General features: G+C 40.2%; 1 protein-coding gene across 10 annotated transcripts in view; it reads left to right on the top strand.

The window, feature by feature from the left end:
- The window catches only part of TIAM1 (TIAM Rac1 associated GEF 1), a 193,557-nt gene that overhangs the window by 167,139 nt on the left and 6,904 nt on the right, over positions 1-19,514 (top strand). For 9 of the 10 annotated variants that reach the window (XM_081003520.1, XM_081003525.1, XM_081003518.1 and 6 more), the window contains 9 exons: positions 7,188-7,367; positions 8,378-8,446; positions 8,756-8,881; positions 10,136-10,244; positions 12,111-12,290; positions 13,669-13,787; positions 14,905-15,013; positions 17,129-17,187; positions 18,507-18,609. In XM_081003520.1, the coding sequence (XP_080859646.1) occupies positions 7,188-7,367; positions 8,378-8,446; positions 8,756-8,881; positions 10,136-10,244; positions 12,111-12,290; positions 13,669-13,787; positions 14,905-15,013; positions 17,129-17,187; positions 18,507-18,609 (1,054 nt within the window). The remainder of the gene's footprint in view (positions 1-7,187; positions 7,368-8,377; positions 8,447-8,755; positions 8,882-10,135; positions 10,245-12,110; positions 12,291-13,668; positions 13,788-14,904; positions 15,014-17,128; positions 17,188-18,506; positions 18,610-19,514) is intronic. The other variant, XM_081003526.1, reaches the window with a different exon arrangement.

Here is a 19,514-nt window from a genome sequence, read left to right as displayed (position 1 = left end):
TGATTGCAGTAGAACTCAACAATTAAGATAAACTGACCAAACAACTGGATTGTTAATTGGGATGCCCATCCTAATTGGGAGCTTATTAACATATGAGCATCCTAGTTTATTTTTATGGGTTCTCTGTGAAGACGAGGTGGTTGTTTTTTGTAACTGTGTGTGTAAAAATACAACTTTAAAAGGACAAGTGTTTCAAAAGTTGTTTGATGAGTGCTTTCATTTTACACTCCGCTGAAAGCATGTAATCCCTTCAGAATTTTTCTGATAATTAGTAACAGATAAGGTAAGTAGGTCTGAGCTTCCTTTTGTGTCCCTGTATTGCAATGGTTTCCCCATAATAGTTTACTAATTACAACTTCTGCCTGAGGACAGCTTCATATAATACAAATTTATTAAACGAATGCCACTTTTTGTGAATGAAATTCCACGTTTGTAATACATGCAGGTTGTCACATTGACAAGCACTTTAATATTTATTAACACAAGGCAGGAAGCTGAATTTGGTGGTATATCACAGGGTGTACACGTAATAAAATAAATGTGTGTGTAATTATCATACGTGACTATATTTATGTGGGTTACATGAAATATCCAATCTCAAAATTGTATCCAGGTAAGAAATTAATTTTGTGGGCGGTGGCTCTTGGTTACGAATTAATCCACAAATGGTGTTGTTAGGATATCATAGTGGAAAGGAAGGAAAAACCTCATGGCCTCAGATTTCCTGCCCCTTTGTCTAACTAGCCTATAGCCCTTCCTTTGATAGCTAGACAGTGGAAGTCTGCTAGCAGGAGGTATTCCCAAGCTTGAAGCAGCTGCAAAATTGCATCAGCTACTAGAGCTCAGATGCAGAGCTCATATGACAAGCAGGAGGCTGTTGAAGTTTGCACTCTGGTTTCCTGCAGGACCTATTATAGTAAGTGATGCTGGGTGGGTTTTCTGGCTTAGAAAAGAAGGGAAGTTCTGACCTCTAGAGGTATGTAGATCTTAAAATGTTAAGAATGGTCTTTGCTGGATTAATAAGGTGTTTAGAAAGGGTATGTCTCATTTTTAAAAGTGAGTAGTGTGGAAACTGGTTCATAGTTTTAAAATATTCTTATGCTGGTGTTTGTGCTATTATCTAGATTTTTACATTTTGCAAACTGCAGTGGTCATGTCCTGAGATTTTCTTCTTTTCAGCTGCAGATGTCTTAGATCAGTGGTCCCAAACTTTCTCCCCCATAGACCACTTGAATATTGCTGATGGTCTTGGTGGAATCACTTAATTATTATTCTGTTTGTTGTAGCAATTGCAGTGCACTTTGCTGGATGAAGTATTATTTTTAATTGTATGTTTATGCTTCTTTTGTTTTGTATATAACGTATTTCATTGAATCACAATTTGAATTCTATAGAATTCAGATTGTTGTGCAATAAAATAAGAAATAAAAGAATCAATAAACATACAATTAGGGATCAATATGAATATTTAATGTGGACATGCCATGGACCATTTAAATGAAGCTCAGACTACAGCTGGTCCACGGACCACAGTTTAGGAACCCGCCTCTTAGATAAAGATATGTTTTTAAGGTTAATAAATATGTATATTAGGGGGAAATGCAGTAGCTTGTCAGCTCTATGTAGCAAAACATACATCGTTGATGACCAACTTTTTTAAACTAGCTGAGTCATTAATACTCAGTAGACGAGTGTAATACCTTTCTAACTTGTGTAATCTCTTCTGTAGCAGAAGAATACAATAAGGAATGGAAACTTGCTTTGTATAAACGAAATGCCATTTATTTAATGTGCTCTTAATATGCTGAAATGCATGTTTTGTTTATAAAGAGAGACATACTTTTGAATTAATTCTGGATTTTTATTAAAGGTTTTAAAGGTGTGTGTGTTTACGCTGCTTGTTTAACCTGTGTTAAAGGTGTGTGTTTACACTGGAGAAAGCATTGCAAATGAATTCGTATTTTGAGTTGAATAGTTCATATATAATGCTATACCGCATAGCACAATAGCACAGCACATTCTTCCTGTATTCTTATGTGATTTATGACTCTTTAATAACAAAAGATTATAGGAGCTCGCTTGATTAACCTTATGTGGGTGTAGGCTTGAAAAGTGGTTCTTTTACGTACTTCATTCCTAATTCTATCATAGCATTATATTTATGCTGAATTAAATCAAAGCTTTCCAGCAATAGCACCTTCCTTGTACAACACTAAATGTGCTTTTGTACATCTACAGTTAGATTTCTTCTGCAGACTATGTTATATCAGTTGCATCATTAGTCTTCATAGGACAGTGTTTCTAATAAGCCTTAAATGCCTACCCAAAATGTTTATTAGCCGCCTTGTACCACACATACTTAGGTCAGTAGTATAGAAAAGAAGAAACCTTCTTAGGCTTGATCCAGGCTTGGAAGTATGGTCTCTCTCTCTCTGTGTGTGTGTGTGTGTGTGTGTGTTAATGGTATCCATTTATTTCTTTTGGACAAAATTGATGTACTGCAATATAGGATGAAGCTGAGAAAAGCAAACCTCTAGAAGGAAGGATTTGGTTGACCTCTCATCCCAGTGATGTTTCCAACTGCATCTCTTTGCTTTCTGCCAAAAAAACCAAACACACTTTAACAGCATTGTGCTGTTCAATTCACATCTGACTGGGGGTGGTCTGGCTGTCACTGAGATGCTCCCTGCGGGAGGAGAGCCATTGTATTATCCTGTAATACACACGATGTACATATATGTACACACAGATGGGTTGAATTGGTACCCATGAAAATGTTTTTTGGGGGTGGAAAGGAGATTTCAAGAGGCTGAAAAGTTTTATATAGCCCCCCCTTGCTTTTCTGGTATAGCCCCCCCTCTTTTTTGGGCTGCTTCTCTCCCCAATCCGCAGGCTCAGTATAATTTAAAGCAAGCAAACGAAAAGCTCAAAGGGCTTCATCTTTAGAGAATCTGAGCCAGTCAAGGATCACATGGCCATCACGATAACAACCTGTCATTACAGCCCATCAGACTGGCTAAGTGACAACACCATGGTGCTAATTCAGAGCAAGAGCAAAAAGCATTGTCCATACTCTGATTTGGTTTTCTATCTTTCTTTATTCGTGATATAGCCAAATCTGGTTTTCTGCATGAAACCTATTCAGTCTAATTTTCCTACATAATGATATCACAAAACTAAATTAGAGTGTGGATAGTACCCACTCTGAATGGGCAAATATATTTTGTACTACTCATTCCCGAAATGAGCTGTGCTGATTTGGTTGTGTGGGTGTAAAATGCACCCTCTGCCCTGTTTTGACTTGATATTTTGATTTCAAATCCCCTTTTGGGGAGAAAAAACTGCTGGCTGTTTGTTGCCTTTCATCTAAATTAAGGCAGCTGTATCTTAGCACTGCAGCTAATTAGCTAGCGATGGTAGCAAAGAGTCATGATTTTTGTTCAAATTATTAAAGTATTTTGAACATGTTTCCCCCTTATATTTTAGCAATGAAGGACAGTCGTTTTGCTTCTTGCATTCAAAGCACATCAATTACGTTCTCTCACCGTCTACTAGTATGATTTGTAAAATATCTTACCTAAACTTCTTACCAGCTATTGGCTTTCAAAGATTTCTAATTGGCAACCTGCTTTATTTCTGGAAATGTTAATATTCTTGTGCAGCACAGGTTGTAGCCAATCAGCTCTCTGGAGCCTCAGGCAATAGACATTTATTTTCCACCGGGGATTTTGCTTCTTCCTTTCAAGTTTAAGCTGTCCTTGCTTGAGTACTTTTTCGAAAGCTCCTTGAAAGGGAGAATTAAGGACTGACTCTGCAGCTTAAATCAGAGAATTTCATTCTAGTTGACTCTATTGAGCGTGTAAAGTCTGAAGAGGAATACAAGAGGAATCCGGTAGCTGCCCATTCTCATTAACATGCAAGAAGGTATCCAGCAGTCAGGAATACTATGAATTGGAATGAGAATATGTATATTTTTTTTTTACCCGTAAAGTAGGTCAAGAAATCTCGATGTGGGGTGTGTCTACCCTCCGTCCATTTTTTATTGCTGAAAATGGCGAATAATGGTATTGTCAGAGTAACATCGTTTTGGTGATGTCAGTTTATTGGAGAGTTAAACGTAAGCCCAGAAATGAAGGCACTGGGAGAGCTTCTGATTCTCTTCGGCATATGCTTCATATGGTGAGATCTACCATATAGCGGAAATAATGAGAGAATGTTATGTTGTTATGCTGCATTTTAAAGGAATAATTGGCTGATGCTATCAAAGCAAATTGGGTGATTTTCCAGGTCTTGCCTTGAACATGCAATAATCTGGGTCACCAGAATATCACACAAGGTGAGATGGGGGTGAAATTTGTTATCCAGCTGAAAGAACATTAAATAAGCAGTGAAATTTGAGATTCAGCTGTTTTATAGTTGGATGAGGTAGAAATCTTGGGGAGCAAAATGTTATTGTATTGTGGAAAGGGGGGGGAAGAGAATTTTTAATGTGGCTTTTATTGGTCCTTGGGTGCATCCAATTCTGCAAGCCAATACTCACAATCAGCCTAAAAATGAATATTATGGCCAACCGAAGTGAATGACAATTTGAATCTCCAGCAATTACTACTTCTCTTTAAAATATGTAATAAATGCTGATCTTTAATACACATATTTTTCAAGGAAAGATCCATATTAGTGGATGAGATAATTATTGCTTTTACTATCAGTTAACTTTAAAGATATGTGATTAAGCCGGTCTCAGATGAAGTAGATTCTTGCCTATGAAAGCTCATGCTTATAGCAGCTAAGAACTGGATGTACAGTTTTTCGGTTGTATTTTGTATCTTTGGCATGTTGAAGAATCACGTGTTGTTCCTTCTGGATATAATAGCAGGCAATTTGTCTAAAGATAGGAAAGTTTGTGTAAAAACATCTGAAAATGGTTATGAACCGGTATTTGTCAGGATATTGACATGTCCTGTCAATAAGTCCATGATTGTAGTTCTCTTTAAAACTTGTGTTTGTGCTTTGATGTCTTGTGTGTCAAACGGTTCCTCTGTGTGGGGCTTGGCTTTATGTGTGACCACTGCCATTTGCACAACCATGGTGGTCCTTTTTCTAAGCAATCAAAATTGTGTTAGGCATGTCCATATAACCCCTGCTGGCTTATAAACCTTCTGGCCTCATAAGCCTTTTGTCATGTATTTAAATTCATTGGTCTTCATGGAAATCACACAAAAAACAAAACACAATATTCAATAAGGCACTAGAGCTCTGTTTCTGGTTCAGCAAACCATAAACTTCACAATCAAATGCAAACTTGCAAGACTCGGTAGAATATGTGTGTATATTACATACACATTGTATGATAAACACATACACACACATACTGCAATATGAAATAATATTTTCATAAGCTATATAACTTTTATTGGGTCAGTGTTTTGTGTGTTTTTTTAGCTTTCTGTTAGCACAAGCTAAATCCTGCAAAGATTCAGTAGGAGAGAGTCTCTAAAAATAACCTTGTGCTGAAGTCTCTGTTTAAATTACACAACCTTACCTATCCCACACACCAATAAACACACTCAATTGCTTTCTGGTTTCCTATATGCCTTTGATATGCTCTCCAAGGGGCCTGTGGTAGCTGGAGAGGTTCAGTTGGTCCTCATGATCTGTGGATGATTAGGATACACTTCCCTCTTCTAAGAACTGGAACCAGAAACACCCCTTCCAGTTCAGATCTCCATATTCCTTGACCCCAACCAAGATGCTCCTGTTTACTCTCCTGGCATATTGTAGAAATGGAGTGTTGGAAGGGACCCAAGGGTCATCTAGTCCAACCCCCTGCAATACAGGAATCTTTTGCCCAGCATGGGGCTTGAACCCTCAACCCTGAGAGTAAGAGTCTCATGCTCTACTGACTATGTCCTGTATGTGTTGTGCTTTCCTGCTCTTGAGCTTATCAGCTAATAATAGGCTGTGTAGAAACTCTTGCTTTGAGACTCCCCTTCTTCGGTTTTCTTGATATCAGATAGTGGCTACAAGCTTGCAACCCTCTAATTGACATTTCTGGTCAGCAACAGTCTAGCTTATTGTCGGTTCTTCTGGACCTTTCTGTTGTTGTTGTCATATTAATTAAATTTGTATAGTGCCCTTCATTTGAAGGTCACAGGACAGTTCATAACATAAATCAAGAACCCTTCTCCCACCAACACATTTAAAAAGCCATAGAAGGTTAATCAAACAAACACCTGGCATGTAAAGATAAGTAATGATGGTGCCAGATGAGCCTTCCTGGGGAGAGCATTGCACAAATGGATAGCCACCTCAGTGAGGTCCTAATCCATTTAAGGCTTTATAGGTCAAAGCCAGCATTTTGAATTGGACCCAGAAACTTAATTGCCAACCAGTTCAGCTGGACCAGAATTGGTGTAATATGCTGAAATTGTCTTCTCCCAGTGAGCAATCTGGCAATTCTACACCAGTTGAAGTTTCTGAACCGTCTTCAGAGGCAGCCCTGCATATAACATGTTGCAGTAATCTAACCTAGATTTTACCAGAGCATAGAGAACAGAAATTAGGCTATCCCTGTCCAGAAAGCAGCTGGGCAACTTCTGTACTGTGGAGTGCCATCATGCCCCTTTCCCTCAGAAACAACAAAGTGGCAAATGAGGTAAACAAGCGGGTGGTAGTAAAACTTGTCAGTTTAAAATAAAAGGCATATTCAGTGTCTTCTCTGCTTGGCCTCCTGGGAACAATCTTGTGTCAAGCAATTCTAGCAAACTCCTAAGGGTGTGAATATCTCAGTAATTGGCATCTCAAACCTGGACATTTGAGCCAGCTCTCTTACTGCGACATCTGAATAACATTTTTGCACTGTTGATATAACCTCTTGTGAAGTTATGCTGATGCAGCAGTTGGTAAACCCTGTCCTAAGCAGCTATTTCCTAGTGCAGCAGGCTTCAGGACTGGGCTTGTAGCATGTTTTAATTACCTTGTGTACAGTAATCATGTGTAATTTGCATTCTTCTGGTGTCGATGTAATATGTCATATTTTGCTTTAGAAGAGCCCGGTAATTTGAAGTTCTTTAAATCGGAGAAACAATGATGATAGCTTAATCTGGACATTTCAATGGGACTGGTAACGATAGCACCATTGTTTCTGGAAAATAACATCGGCTATATGTGTGTTTTTAATTTTAAAGAGCACAGAACAGGTTGCTGCTTTTTGTCGCAGTCTTCATGAGATGAATTCGTCTGACTCTTGTGTGACCCCTCAGGAATTTACTGGGCCTCAGCAAGCCACTACAAGACAGCTAACCGATGCTGACAAACTGCGCAAGGTTATTTGTGAACTCCTTGAAACAGAACGCACATATGTCAAGGTGAACTGCTGCTTTTGGGAAATGCTTAATAGTCATGTATAAAAGGCAGTGTGGAGGGATGCGCTCACCCTGAAAGGGGCTTGATCCTTTGCGTGTGCTCTACTGAAGCATGCACATAAAATGCACGGGCAACTGGACTGTCCACTATCTTCCATTGTCTTCACCTGCCCACCCCATGGCCTATAAATCTTAGCTGATGCAGGAGAAAGGGAAGAAGCAGACACAGAAAAGCACTTGGGACTGCGCATCCTAGCATCCCTGCGGGGAAATTGGTACAACCCTTGTTTTCCCACAAGTGATGTTGGAATGTGTAATCCTCACAAGGGCATGGGTGCTCTGAACATCCCCCACTGCCATCTCCCATCTTCTCCAGTCCTGGATAAGCTTAGTGAGGTGAACAAGAAAGGGTGGTGGTGGTGGACACTTAGAATCAGGTGGAGTAATAGCTGCTCCTCTGTATCCTGCTCACAAGAACAAGCATGTTCGCCTTTGCAAGCACTCCCATTAGATTATTTGTGAAATCCCCAGTGTTAAGCGTCTGTCTCTTAGTCACAAACCTGGTGGAGCACAGCATTCTTCTATTCCCTGCTGATGTCAAAGTTCTGGCAGGAGCTAAGTGGCTGCAAATGGCTCTCTCTCTGGGAGCCCACATGTTTGCATGGTCCCTGTAAGCCTTAGCTTTGTTTACTGTGTCATGTGACCTAGCCAATGGTTTATTAAGATGGCTTGTTTAACCAATCATTGTGTTTTACCACAATTTATGGTTCACTACGTAGGGGTTCTTTGCAACTGACAGTTAACAAGGCAGAAACCCTTCTTTGCCACACTGAATGAAGAGGGGGGCGGGGAGAGTATGAGCCCAATGCTTAGATCAGACATGCTGAGTCTCTTTTACGCTTTGCTAAATTCTGTTTACATCATGTGCAAACCAGCTCCAGGAAGATGCTTTAAACCTATACTTTCTACGATTGGGAGAAAATGCAGCTAAAGTAATATTCTTTTACTTTCAGGATTTAAATTGTCTAATGGAGAGATACCTGATGCCTCTGCAAAAGGAAACATTCCTCACTCAAGAAGAGGTATGGAACTTTTCCCAATATATTGTTCAGGAAGGTTTGTTGGCTGAAATTAAACAAGATGCAGTGTAGATTCAAACCGTGAAATTCTGAAATGGATTTTTGAGCATAATGAAGCTGATGACTGATATGGCCAAGGATTTGTAAGGGCAAACATGTTCAAATAAAGGCTGGTTAGCAGGATTAGACTTTTATGCTAAAATCAGATCGCTGGCATTTAGGAGTCTAAAAATGTAGAGATAATGTGTTGTTACATATTTTATGTGAAAGGAATAATTTTCAGCCCATGTTTCCCTATTTCTTTCTCACCAGCTTGACGTTCTCTTTGGAAATTTGACTGAAATGGTGGCATTTCAGGTTGAATTCCTGAAAACGCTTGAAGATGGGGTGAGGTTGGTTCCAGATCTGGAAAAGCTTGAAAAAGTTGACCAGTTTAAAGTAAGCATTTATTTTAATTAACCTGTAGCATTACTCCTAACTCTCCATTAATTTAATTCAATTCATAGTATGCTGTAAGGATGTTTTCATATCCAGTTTCTCACTTGTATTTTTGTTGAAGAGTAAGCAACAGAAATTTCATTGTCTTAAGACCTCAGTTCAGGCAAGGCTAGTGTGCCATTTTCTAGAAAATAACACTGGAAATTTGAACTATAAACTGCACTCTATTTGCTTTTGACAAAAAAGCAGAAAAGAAAGCCACTTCTTTATTACCCTTCTCTTTCCTGTTACCAGGAATTACATAACACATAAAAGAAATGTAAAGAAAAAAAGTAAAAACTAATTGCAAAGAAGCAGTATCAGAAGAACTGAAAACTGTTTTAAATATTGCATTATTAGGTTATAACATTACTAAACGGGAATATGTGCATGTTCTATAAATCTTTACCATTTAAGTGCAGATTGTTCTCTTCAGTTTTTTACTTTCATCTGACCTCAGTAAGAGAGCAGGATTGTGTGGTAAATGATCCCTGGGTGTGGGTTTCTTGTAGGGCTGTGCATTAAATAAATAATAAGGTCAGTCTCTTGGTAGTGATCTCTCCCTTCATGAGGCAGCTTTTGATGGTCTGTTGCTATGGATGCTACCCAGAAACTTTCCTCATTCCCTCTGAAGGTAGGAGGGAATTCTAGATTTCTGAACTACCTCCTTCAGAAATGAAAATGTCCACTTTCCTCCAAAGGGGCCAGTATTTTCTTATTAGTCCCCAAAAGCATCCATCATAAATGTCCAGATGGCAAAATGTAGGGGGGTAAATACTATAAACTGCCCTGTGATCCTTGGGTAAAGGGAAGTATATTCATTTAATAAATAAATAAATAAATAAATAAATAAATTCCTATGAATTCACATTTCATTTTAAGATGTTATTAGGAAGAGAGGGAAACTCGAGTGGCCCTTCCCCCCCCCGGCCCCCACTTCAAGGTTGTTCTTCAGAAAAATGTTCTAAGTGGAGTCTTGTGCGATTTTTGTTTTACATTCTTATCGTGCTTGAAATTGAGGCTTGCCAATGAAATCGGTTATTCCTTGTATTCTGAATTACCAACTTCCTTCTCCTTCTGGTCTCAAAAGCTCTAGTCGTATGATATGGGCCGAGGGATGAGAAAAAGTATTGTATACTTTATAGAAAGTCTGAATGCACCACTAAAAAAAAAAAATCAGCTAAAATTCTCTGCTTTCCATTCTCTTGATCCTAGAAAGTGTTATTTTCCTTGGGTGGGTCATTCCTTTATTATGCTGATCGTTTCAAGCTCTACAGTGCCTTTTGTGCCAGCCATACAAAAGTTCCAAAAGTTCTTGTGAAAGGTAAGAGCTATATGAACGCAATGTACCTCCCTTATTCTCAAATTGTGTGGTAGCCTCTCTCAAGCTTAATCATACACAGAAGTTTCCTATGAAATATTTATGTATATAGGGAAATGGTTCCTTTACAGCACAGCTTGCATATCCATAATGCATATATATCTTTATCAGGAATGACTTGTGGGTGGAAGAGGAAGTTACAAGTTCTGTAGTGTAATCTAAGGTTAATTTAGTTTTGCACGGGGATTCATTGATCCCTGGATTGCATTCAGGTCTGTGTGCGTGTCAAGTGGGTATCAAGTGGGTGAGGCTAAAGAGGGAGCCATTTCATGAAGCCTTCTTTCGGCTAGTCCATACAAATATTTATCACAGATGGTGTACATGGAGTATGTGTTGGCTGGTGCTATGGGTGGGATGAGGCAGGTAGCTCTAGGTAGGAGACGAGATGGAGAGATGCTTCATGTATTGTCATATAACGTTAATCAGCTTTCTGGCAACCAAGGAAGTTCAAATGGCGTTGGGAGGATGTAATCACTTATGTCATACAGTATTTAATATCTGATGGCAAACCACAGGGAAGAAGCTGGACCCATAGCTGTCAACTTATAGATTTGAAAATAAGGGACCAGCAGCCAAAATAAGGGACCTGCAGCCTCACCTGTTCCAGGCACTCCAGTCTTCCTGTCCTCCTGCAGTCTGGTCAAACTCATGCTGGTAGCTTTGAGAACACTGTCCAACCAACTTTGTAACCAGAGGTTCAACTGAAGAGAATCTGAATCACATGCACCACAAGGCCTATGCAGCCTCAACTTAAGATGGCTCCCCGGCCTGGCTTTGCACTGCAAAGTTTGCAGCAGCACGTGCAACAAAATGGCGTCCAGCATTCAAAAACCTCCTCCGCTTGCATTAACTAGCCACACACAAGGCATGCAAGCTCCACCCCCCAGTCGTTCTTAGACTTCTTATTGGGTGAGCAACCCAGCCAAGCAACACAGTTGGAGCCTCCCTCCTCCCTGGCCAGCAGGGAGGGAGGGAGAGGAGCTGCTTCCTTAGAAATTTAAGGGACATCATTTAAGGGACATCCATCAATAAGGGACAGAAGTGGGACATGGCGCTGGAATAAGGGACTGTCCCTTCAAATAAGGGACACTTGACAGCTATGGCTGGACCACTGGTCCATCTAGATCAATATTGATCCATCTAGCAGGGGCTGTCCAGGATTTCAGGCAGGAGTCTTTCCTAGCTGTGTCTTGAAACGCCTGAGATTGAACCTAAGACCTCTCTGCAGGTAAAGCGTTTGCTTTAGCACTGTGCCACAGCCCCCCTCTCCTCCAGGGAGCAAGCCCTAGGAAGGGAAGAGGCCTTCTGTTAACAACCTGCCCATGAAGCTGCATACCACAATCTTCAAATACTGTCAGCCAACAATACTTTTCTCTTGTGCCTTCCAAGTGGATTTTTTTAAAAAAATGCAGTCCATGTGCAAATTTACACTCCCTTACCTCCCTGTACAAACCCTGCACATGTCAGCTGATTCCATTATAGGCACATCATTCAACTGACTGTTTCTGTATCCATTTTCATGAAGTCACATTTCCATGCTTGAGTTTTGGGTATTTTTCTCACCACTTCCCCCACCACCCTCATCACCTGCCTTCCTGTTTTCTTGTTGAAATGGTGCTTGAGAAATCTGTCACCCCACAAACCATGTGGGTGGTGGCTACACCTTAAAATTTAATAATATTCATCTTATTGTAAATCTGTATATTGTTTGCCACCTTGAGTACCTTCAGGCAGAGAGAGTGGTAGATTTAGTGAAGTGAAATGTTTTCATCATGTCCTGAGAGTTACTTTTTATTTCCAATCCTTTAGCTAAGACAGACACTGCATTTAAGGCTTTTTTGGATGCTCAGAATCCCAGACGACAACACTCGTCGACGTTAGAGTCGTACCTCATCAAACCCATCCAGAGGATATTGAAGTACCCTCTTTTGCTGAAAGAACTCTTTGCCCTCACTGATGCAGACAGTGAAGAGCATTATCACCTGGATGGTAAGCTGATATTGAGTGTGATTTTAAAGCTTAAAGTTTTTACTATGTGTTTGTTTTTGTCACGTGTTCCTGCTTCCTACTTGCGCATGTCCCACAGACAGCTGTAGGAGACCAGGATGTTGGACTAGGTAGGCCTCTGGTTTAATCCAGGAGGGCCCTTCTTGTGTTCTGTAGAGCCACTTGACATTTTACAAGGTGACCCACATTTGTAACTCTTGAAAGGAGTTCATATAGCTAAAAGTATGTGGGGAACCTGCACCTAGAGGTTTAATTGGTCCTTGCTTATGAAGAGGTAGGGACGCGGGTGGCGCTGTGGGTTAAACCACGGAGCCTAGGACTTGCCGATCGGAAGGTTGGCGGTTCGAATCTCCGCAACGGGGTGAGCTCCCGTTGTTCGGTCCCAGCTCCTGTCAACCTAGCAGTTTGAAAGCACCTCAAAAGTGCAAGTAGATAAATAGGGACCGCTCTCCGGCGGGAAGGTAAACGGCGTTTCCGTGTGCTGCTCTGGTTCGCCAGAAGCGGCTTAGTCACGCTGGCCACGTGACCCGGAAGCTGTCTGCGGACAAGCGCCGGCTCCCGGCCTATAGAGCGAGATGAGCGCGCAACCCCAGAGTCAGTCACGACTGGACCTGATGGTCAGGGGTACCTTTACCTTTTTATTAAGAGGTAGGGTAGGGAGAAAGGGATGTTTTGTTGCATGTCTCATATGTGCCAAAGCCCTTCAAGCAGTACAGAAAAGATAAGGTCAACCCACCCTGGAAACTTTAGGGATCTTAACTGAGAAGCTATGTGCTTGAAGATAGTCTCTAAGAGTGCATACACAGGGCAATACCTGCACATTTTGTTCTGCAATTGATCATACCAGTGGGTGGTCATGCTGTTGCCTCAACACATGCAGAGCATTCAGTTTTGCATGTGTTGCTGAGTAGATAAAAATGGTGTATGTGCAATACTATAGCATGCATTGCATGGCTGCGTAACTGGTTGTGATTCATTAAAAATAAAATTGCACAGCTACTGTCCCTCAGTACTATCAAGACTGTAGTTCAGTGAGTCCAAATTTAATCACTGCTCCTTCACACACTCTGCCCAGCCTGAACTAACTCTCTTGTTTGGCTGATAAATCACAGCCTTGCTGCAGACTGAGGAACATAATGAAAAGATAACGCAGGAAAAAGAATAACCTATTCCCGGCCAGCAGGTCAAATACATTGTGATGGAAGGTGTTGTGTTGCAAACCAAGAGCACAAGGACAATTGTCTAAATGTTCTAAAAATGCAGTAGGAATGTAATGCAGATAAACACTCCCAAAGGATAGTAATGCATTCTGGTATCTCTACTCTCATTGCTTTTTGTTTCTTTGCCTTTCTTCTTCTAGTGGCCATAAAAACAATGAACAAAGTTGCCAGCCATATTAATGAAATGCAGAAAATCCATGAGGAATATGGTGCTGTGTTTGACCAGCTCATTGCAGAGCAAACAGGAGACAAAAAAGAGGTAAGGGCATGTTCTTGATAGTTTGGAAAATATTTTGATATTTTTTTTAAAGGATGATATATCTTTTGTGACTTAAGAATTTAATCTCTTATTTCTAGTTGTTAGTTCTATTTTCTTGCACTGTCTCACAAAGCATAAACAGCACATAAACACTCCAGAACACATGCCTTGGTGGCAATTGTATAAATTCTGGTTCAGGTACTGTGATGCTATGGTATATATAGACTTCTGAAAGGAGATCTTTATCCCAGATGATATCTGTGCTGGGTTTAAACTGATTTTATGTCTGTGTTGCTGTTGTCTGAAACTGTTACATATAAGTTGTAATTGCTTTTATATATGCAACTCTTTTATATAACCCTGTTTTATATTTTTGTTATATTTTAAATCACTTTGGGATGCCTTAGTGGAAGTGATTTATAAATTATTAAATTAAATAAATAATACATGACTATCCAACCCATGCACTATATGACTGCCCCATCTATATATCCAGGTAGCTTGGGTTTGTTTCCTTTCCTTTGCTTTCAGCCTATATTCCTCGAAACAATGATGTGGCCAATGGTGTGTTTGAAAGTAATGTTTAATACCTGTAAAGAAAGCCTATTTGGAAGCTGGAAATGGAAATTGTTAGGCCTAGGGCTGTCATTCAAAGAAATCTTAGCCAATAAATTGTATGGGTTTCATTGGTTTATGTTAGATTACATTTACCCATGCATCATTCAAAGAAAAAACATTATCTTAAATATACTAGGAATGCCTAAAATTGGAACTGCTTGTCTTGTTCCTAGCATCAGCTGATGCTGAGGACATGAAATTCACATGCCTTGCTTTTCAGCACCAGCCAGTGCATCTTCTCTCTTCCATTTGGGGTAGGGGGTGCAGCCTGCAGTAGGCCAGGAATGGAGAACCTCAGGCCCAGGGACCAGATCTGCTCCTTCGTTTGACACACATTAAAGTTTTTGAATCATGTCTTTTGTTTAGACTTGCAAAGCCATCATTTTAAAATCCCATTACAAGAATTCACCTGCATGCTTCAGTGTCGATAATTTTAGGAAACCAGTTTGTAAAATGCACACTGACATTTTTTTTCTGTCTGTGTTTCTCTGGTTGGCAGGTTGCAGATCTTTCTATGGGAGACTTACTTTTGCACACCACAGTCATCTGGCTTAATCCTCCCACATCGCTTGGGAAGTGGAAAAAGGAACCTGAATTGGCAGCATTTGGTATGTGCTTTTTCCCAAAAAAACAAAGCAAATGATAGTTTTCATTTAGAACTTAGGCAGAATTTGCCAGTGATTGTTTCTGGGGTCACAGCTCCAAGGGAGTCTCCTACTATTCCAGGTTAGTGCTTTAACACAGCCTTGCAAATAAGCCCACAAAAGTTGCTAGCTTGCAACAGTGCTGGGGCCTGGCAGAAGAGAAATGTGGAGCTGTGTCCCTCTTGCAGCAGCCTGCTAAATTTTTGTGCTGGGCACAGAGGAGGGGACTTCCCTCTTCTGGTAGCTTGGCTTTTATGCTAGGCAAAAGGGAGGGACAGAGTGTTCTTTCCCTGCTGTTTGGTCTGCATAGGAGTCCTTGTTGCTAAGGGTGGGCTACCAGGCCAGTGCTTAAATGCAAACTACATTAGCAATAAATAGTAAGTGTAAGAAAAAGTACCTTCCCCTAAAAAAAAGTAGCGTCTGTTGTGCCACAGGACTTCCATGCACCAAAATTGCTCCTCCTGCCATGTGGAATGTATAGTTCATGAAATCGCCTCTGCATTGTGAGTAGGTTAGGCATGGGTACCATTAGCTTATAGGTTTTGGCTGAACTGAATCAGCACATCAATCAACACATCCTGAAAATTACTCTTCACATGTCAGTCATGTTTGTAAATTTAGGAGCCCAGTCTGCTCTGGTTGATGCCATGAGTAAATTCCATTAAGATGGCCAAACATTCTTGTGAAATTGCTAAGTAGTTACTTTGAGTTGAGATACTTAAGGTTGTTGTCATTCTTGTTTTAAAAGGACTGGGCTGCTTGTAGCCTTGCAATATGTTTTTATGCCTAAAATAAGTGTATCTAAAATGATTAGGTAAAAAAGGTGCTGTGAAAATGGTGACTAACCATGATCAGCCAGTTTCTCCTTCCATCCTCAATTTAGATCCATCAGGGCTATTGGCCTACATTTTACTCCCATGGAAATGTTGATGCTGGTTCCTTTCCTTAGCACAGCAGTGTGGCAGAATTAATTGCCTGCAGATGAACTAGGAATGCATGACAATTTAATAAGATTAGCAGCACGGATTTTTAAAAAACCTCTTTTGAAGTAATACATTGGCTTTGTAACTTATGGATATCTGGGACTTTATTCACTGAATTTTGTCCTTTTTAAATATATGAGCTACTATTATGTTGATTGCTTATAGGAACCCTATTCAATCAAGAAAATTAAGCGGTAATCATTAAACTGCTTGCTCTGGAGTAATCCCATTATAATGCATAAAATAATTCCCACAATATGTAGTTTGATGATAACCAGTTTAAGTGTCTGTAATGTTTTTAATATAAAGCTATAATCTAGAACTGTGGTGGGCAGACTTCAGGCTTGTGAGATGTGCTTCGTTTTTTATTAGAGCCCTTACTTAGATCCACCAACCAGAGCCTAATGCAAAAGACATGAATTTAGTATTAAATTCCATAAATTTGCTTTCGGTACCAGAGCTGAATGGTGCTCACACTCCTTCCATGCTCAAACCCATTCCTGTTTACCTTAATCTTTCTTCATTTCAGGAATGTAATGTTAGGATGAGGGGAAGTCAGAAATCCATGCCTATTTACTGCAAACCAATCAGAGATATATCTGTAGCAGTTGGGGTGGGGGTGGGGAAACAGTGTACTGACACTTGATTTTGCCAGCATCTATTCTAGACAGTATAAATTATTTCATATTTTTAATAAGTTATGTCTTTTATGTTTTGCATTCATAATCCCCCCCCATCACTATATTCCTTAGCAGGATTGTTCTGAAAGCTAATGTATCAGCATTACATCAGTATAATATTTCCCAACCATGTTTTTTATTGTAAAATATTTCAATGATAATGTTATCATGCTTTTATGTATTTTGGGAGCCGCCCAGAGCGGCTGGGACGACCCAGTTAGATGGGTGGGGTATAAATAATAAAATGATGATGATGTGATAAGCATTTGAAATTTCCAAGCATAAACTTAGTTGTTTGGGCGCATGGGATATGTACTTGGGGATGTATCCGCCTCCCCTTTTCCCACTACTTTGAGTTAACAATCTATTCCACACTACAAATTACTGGTTTTCTATATATTTTGGTCCCTCTCTAGTATTCAAAACTGCTGTGGTTCTTGTCTATAAAGATGGCTCCAAACAGAAGAAAAAATTGGTAAGTTTTTCTATTACAGTAAATAACACTATAAGTATTTAAAACTGGCACATGCTGAAACTTCCCTGCAGTTCCCAGTAGATAGTCAGAGTCACACATGTGAAGTCACCTCTCAGGAAGGGATGTGGAGGCAGAAGCCAGACTGTCTTTGAAGGACTCCAGAGGCATCGTTCTGTTAGCTTCAAGAACACAGGAAGAGCCCTGTTGTATCAGATCAATGGCCCGTCTAGTACAGCATCCTGTTCTCACAGTGGCCAACCAAATGCTTGTGAGAAACCCACAAAGTGGGATCTGAGTGTAACAGCGCTCTTTCCTCCTGCTTGTTTCAGCAGCTGGTATTCAGAAGCATGCCACCTCCAAGTGTACAGATAGCATTGTGCTCGCAGGTTGCCTCTCAGTTGGGAAGCTGGCGACAGCAGCAATCAGGATGCCTTTGAGGGGCACAATGATGTCCTTCAAAGGTAGCCTCCCAATGGATAGGTCAACATTGCAGGTGACTTCCAGTAAAGTCAGATGGGCAACTTGAGGTGGACAGTGCCCCTCACCCCAATTCTTTTGAAGGAACTGAGCGCAACTGTTGCTTATATTAAGCAGTCCTCCTCAATTTCATATGACATTGTCAGAATCATTGCAGGCACTTGCAGTTGCTATTTTGGACACAGTCAGCAACTACACAATGCATTGCACACCTTGCATTGTGCAGTGCAGTGTTTCTCAAATGTGGAGGGGCATTGGGGGGGGGGAGGCAATTGTAGATCAGAGGGCCAGGAGTATTTTAATCCTTTTGAAAATTCAAGTAAAATAATTAGGGGAGCCAGGTTTGAAGGGGGTATGGGATTTAAATGTTAGTTAAAAGGGGGCATGGTTTGAAAAAGATTGAGAAACACCGCCTTAGCACTTTACTAGCTGAGAGAAGCTGAGAGGACTTTGATAAGTCATTACCAGTTCCCAGATCTGGAAGAAGCTGCAAACAGTATACTATGAACAGTACACCACATTGCAAAATAAAACCGACATATGGTATTTGTGAGATATTTGAAACTAAAGTTTTCTCAGGTCTATGGGATGGGGAGGTGGTCAACAGAGGAGTGATTGCCTTTCATTCCGAGGCAAGTGGAATGAAAGAAACCTGAATGCAGTGCTGGCTAGCAACATTATTTCTTAAGAAATGGGCAGAGATAGATGGCAGAGGAAAGGGAAAACACACTCGTAGGAAAGAGTTTCATTAGCTTTATTTTTGTGGATATTTCAGACCACAGGTGTGAAGTCAGTGCTCTAAAAATAATAATAGGCATGGTTCTCTCCCCGCTCTTATATAGGGAGGATCACACAGGGCTTCAATATACGAAGACTCAGACCCATTCCGTTTCCGTCACATGATTCCTTTAGAAGCTCTGCAAGTTCGGGCACCGGCAAGCGCAGGTAGCATGCAAACATTTTTCTTTGTGATTGGATCTGTTTTTAATTTATTTTGATTTTTTCTACAATGTAAGTTTGTTGTTCTAGCCAAAGATCATGACAAACCAACCCACAGCAACAGTACCAAGAAAACAATACAGATCATAGAGCCATAATATGAGCCAACATCCACGATGTGTTTATCTTACTTAAAAACCTTTGTGCTTTTCTAAACATTCAAGGCAGGTACCAAAACATACATACAAAAAATGGAGCAAATAAAAGCAAGTTCCAACAACAGAAAAATAGAAAATAATCTCAACAGACTCTTCGATGTAAAACCAAATTAAAGACTGAAAAAATACAGCAGCTGTCTAGCATACTATGCCTTTTGGTTTGGCAAATGTGGCTGTTCAGCTTCTCTTGAAATTAAAACACACTATCTCTACTGTAGTGAACTCTGTGTGGGCTGCCCTTGAAAAAAGTTTGCAAACTACCATGGTTCCAAAATTCATTATTAAACTGGCATGAGAGTAGAACCCATACAATATCACTCCAAAAACATGGATTAATTACTTCTTTCTGACTGCAGTTCATTATTCTAGTTTTAACCTTAAATATCCCACATGACCTATATACTGAAGGAAGCCTCCCCAGTTTTTGTGCTTCCAGATCCTTTGAGGAGGCTCTTATGAGTATACCGCCATTTAATTGCAGTGGTTCACCATTAACTCTAGAGCCTCTTTGGTGGTGGTAACACCTTGGTGGTGCTGAGACATCTTGCTCACGGATGGCCTCCCTGTTGCCGCCACATAAGTGAGAGATGTCAGTAAACCTTTGCCTAAATTTTGACTGATTTTAAAAGAGGAATTGTTTAAATCTTTGCCTGTTAAATTTTTATTTTGATGGAGTATTGTGACTGATTTCTT

The sequence above is a fragment of the Podarcis pityusensis genome, assembly GCF_964106645.2.
Source record: "Podarcis pityusensis genome assembly, chromosome: 4".
Classification (NCBI taxonomy): domain Eukaryota; kingdom Metazoa; phylum Chordata; class Lepidosauria; order Squamata; family Lacertidae; genus Podarcis; species Podarcis pityusensis.
The sequence above is the reverse complement of the archived record's forward strand: the minus strand, read 5'-3'. Positions and strand labels throughout refer to the sequence as shown.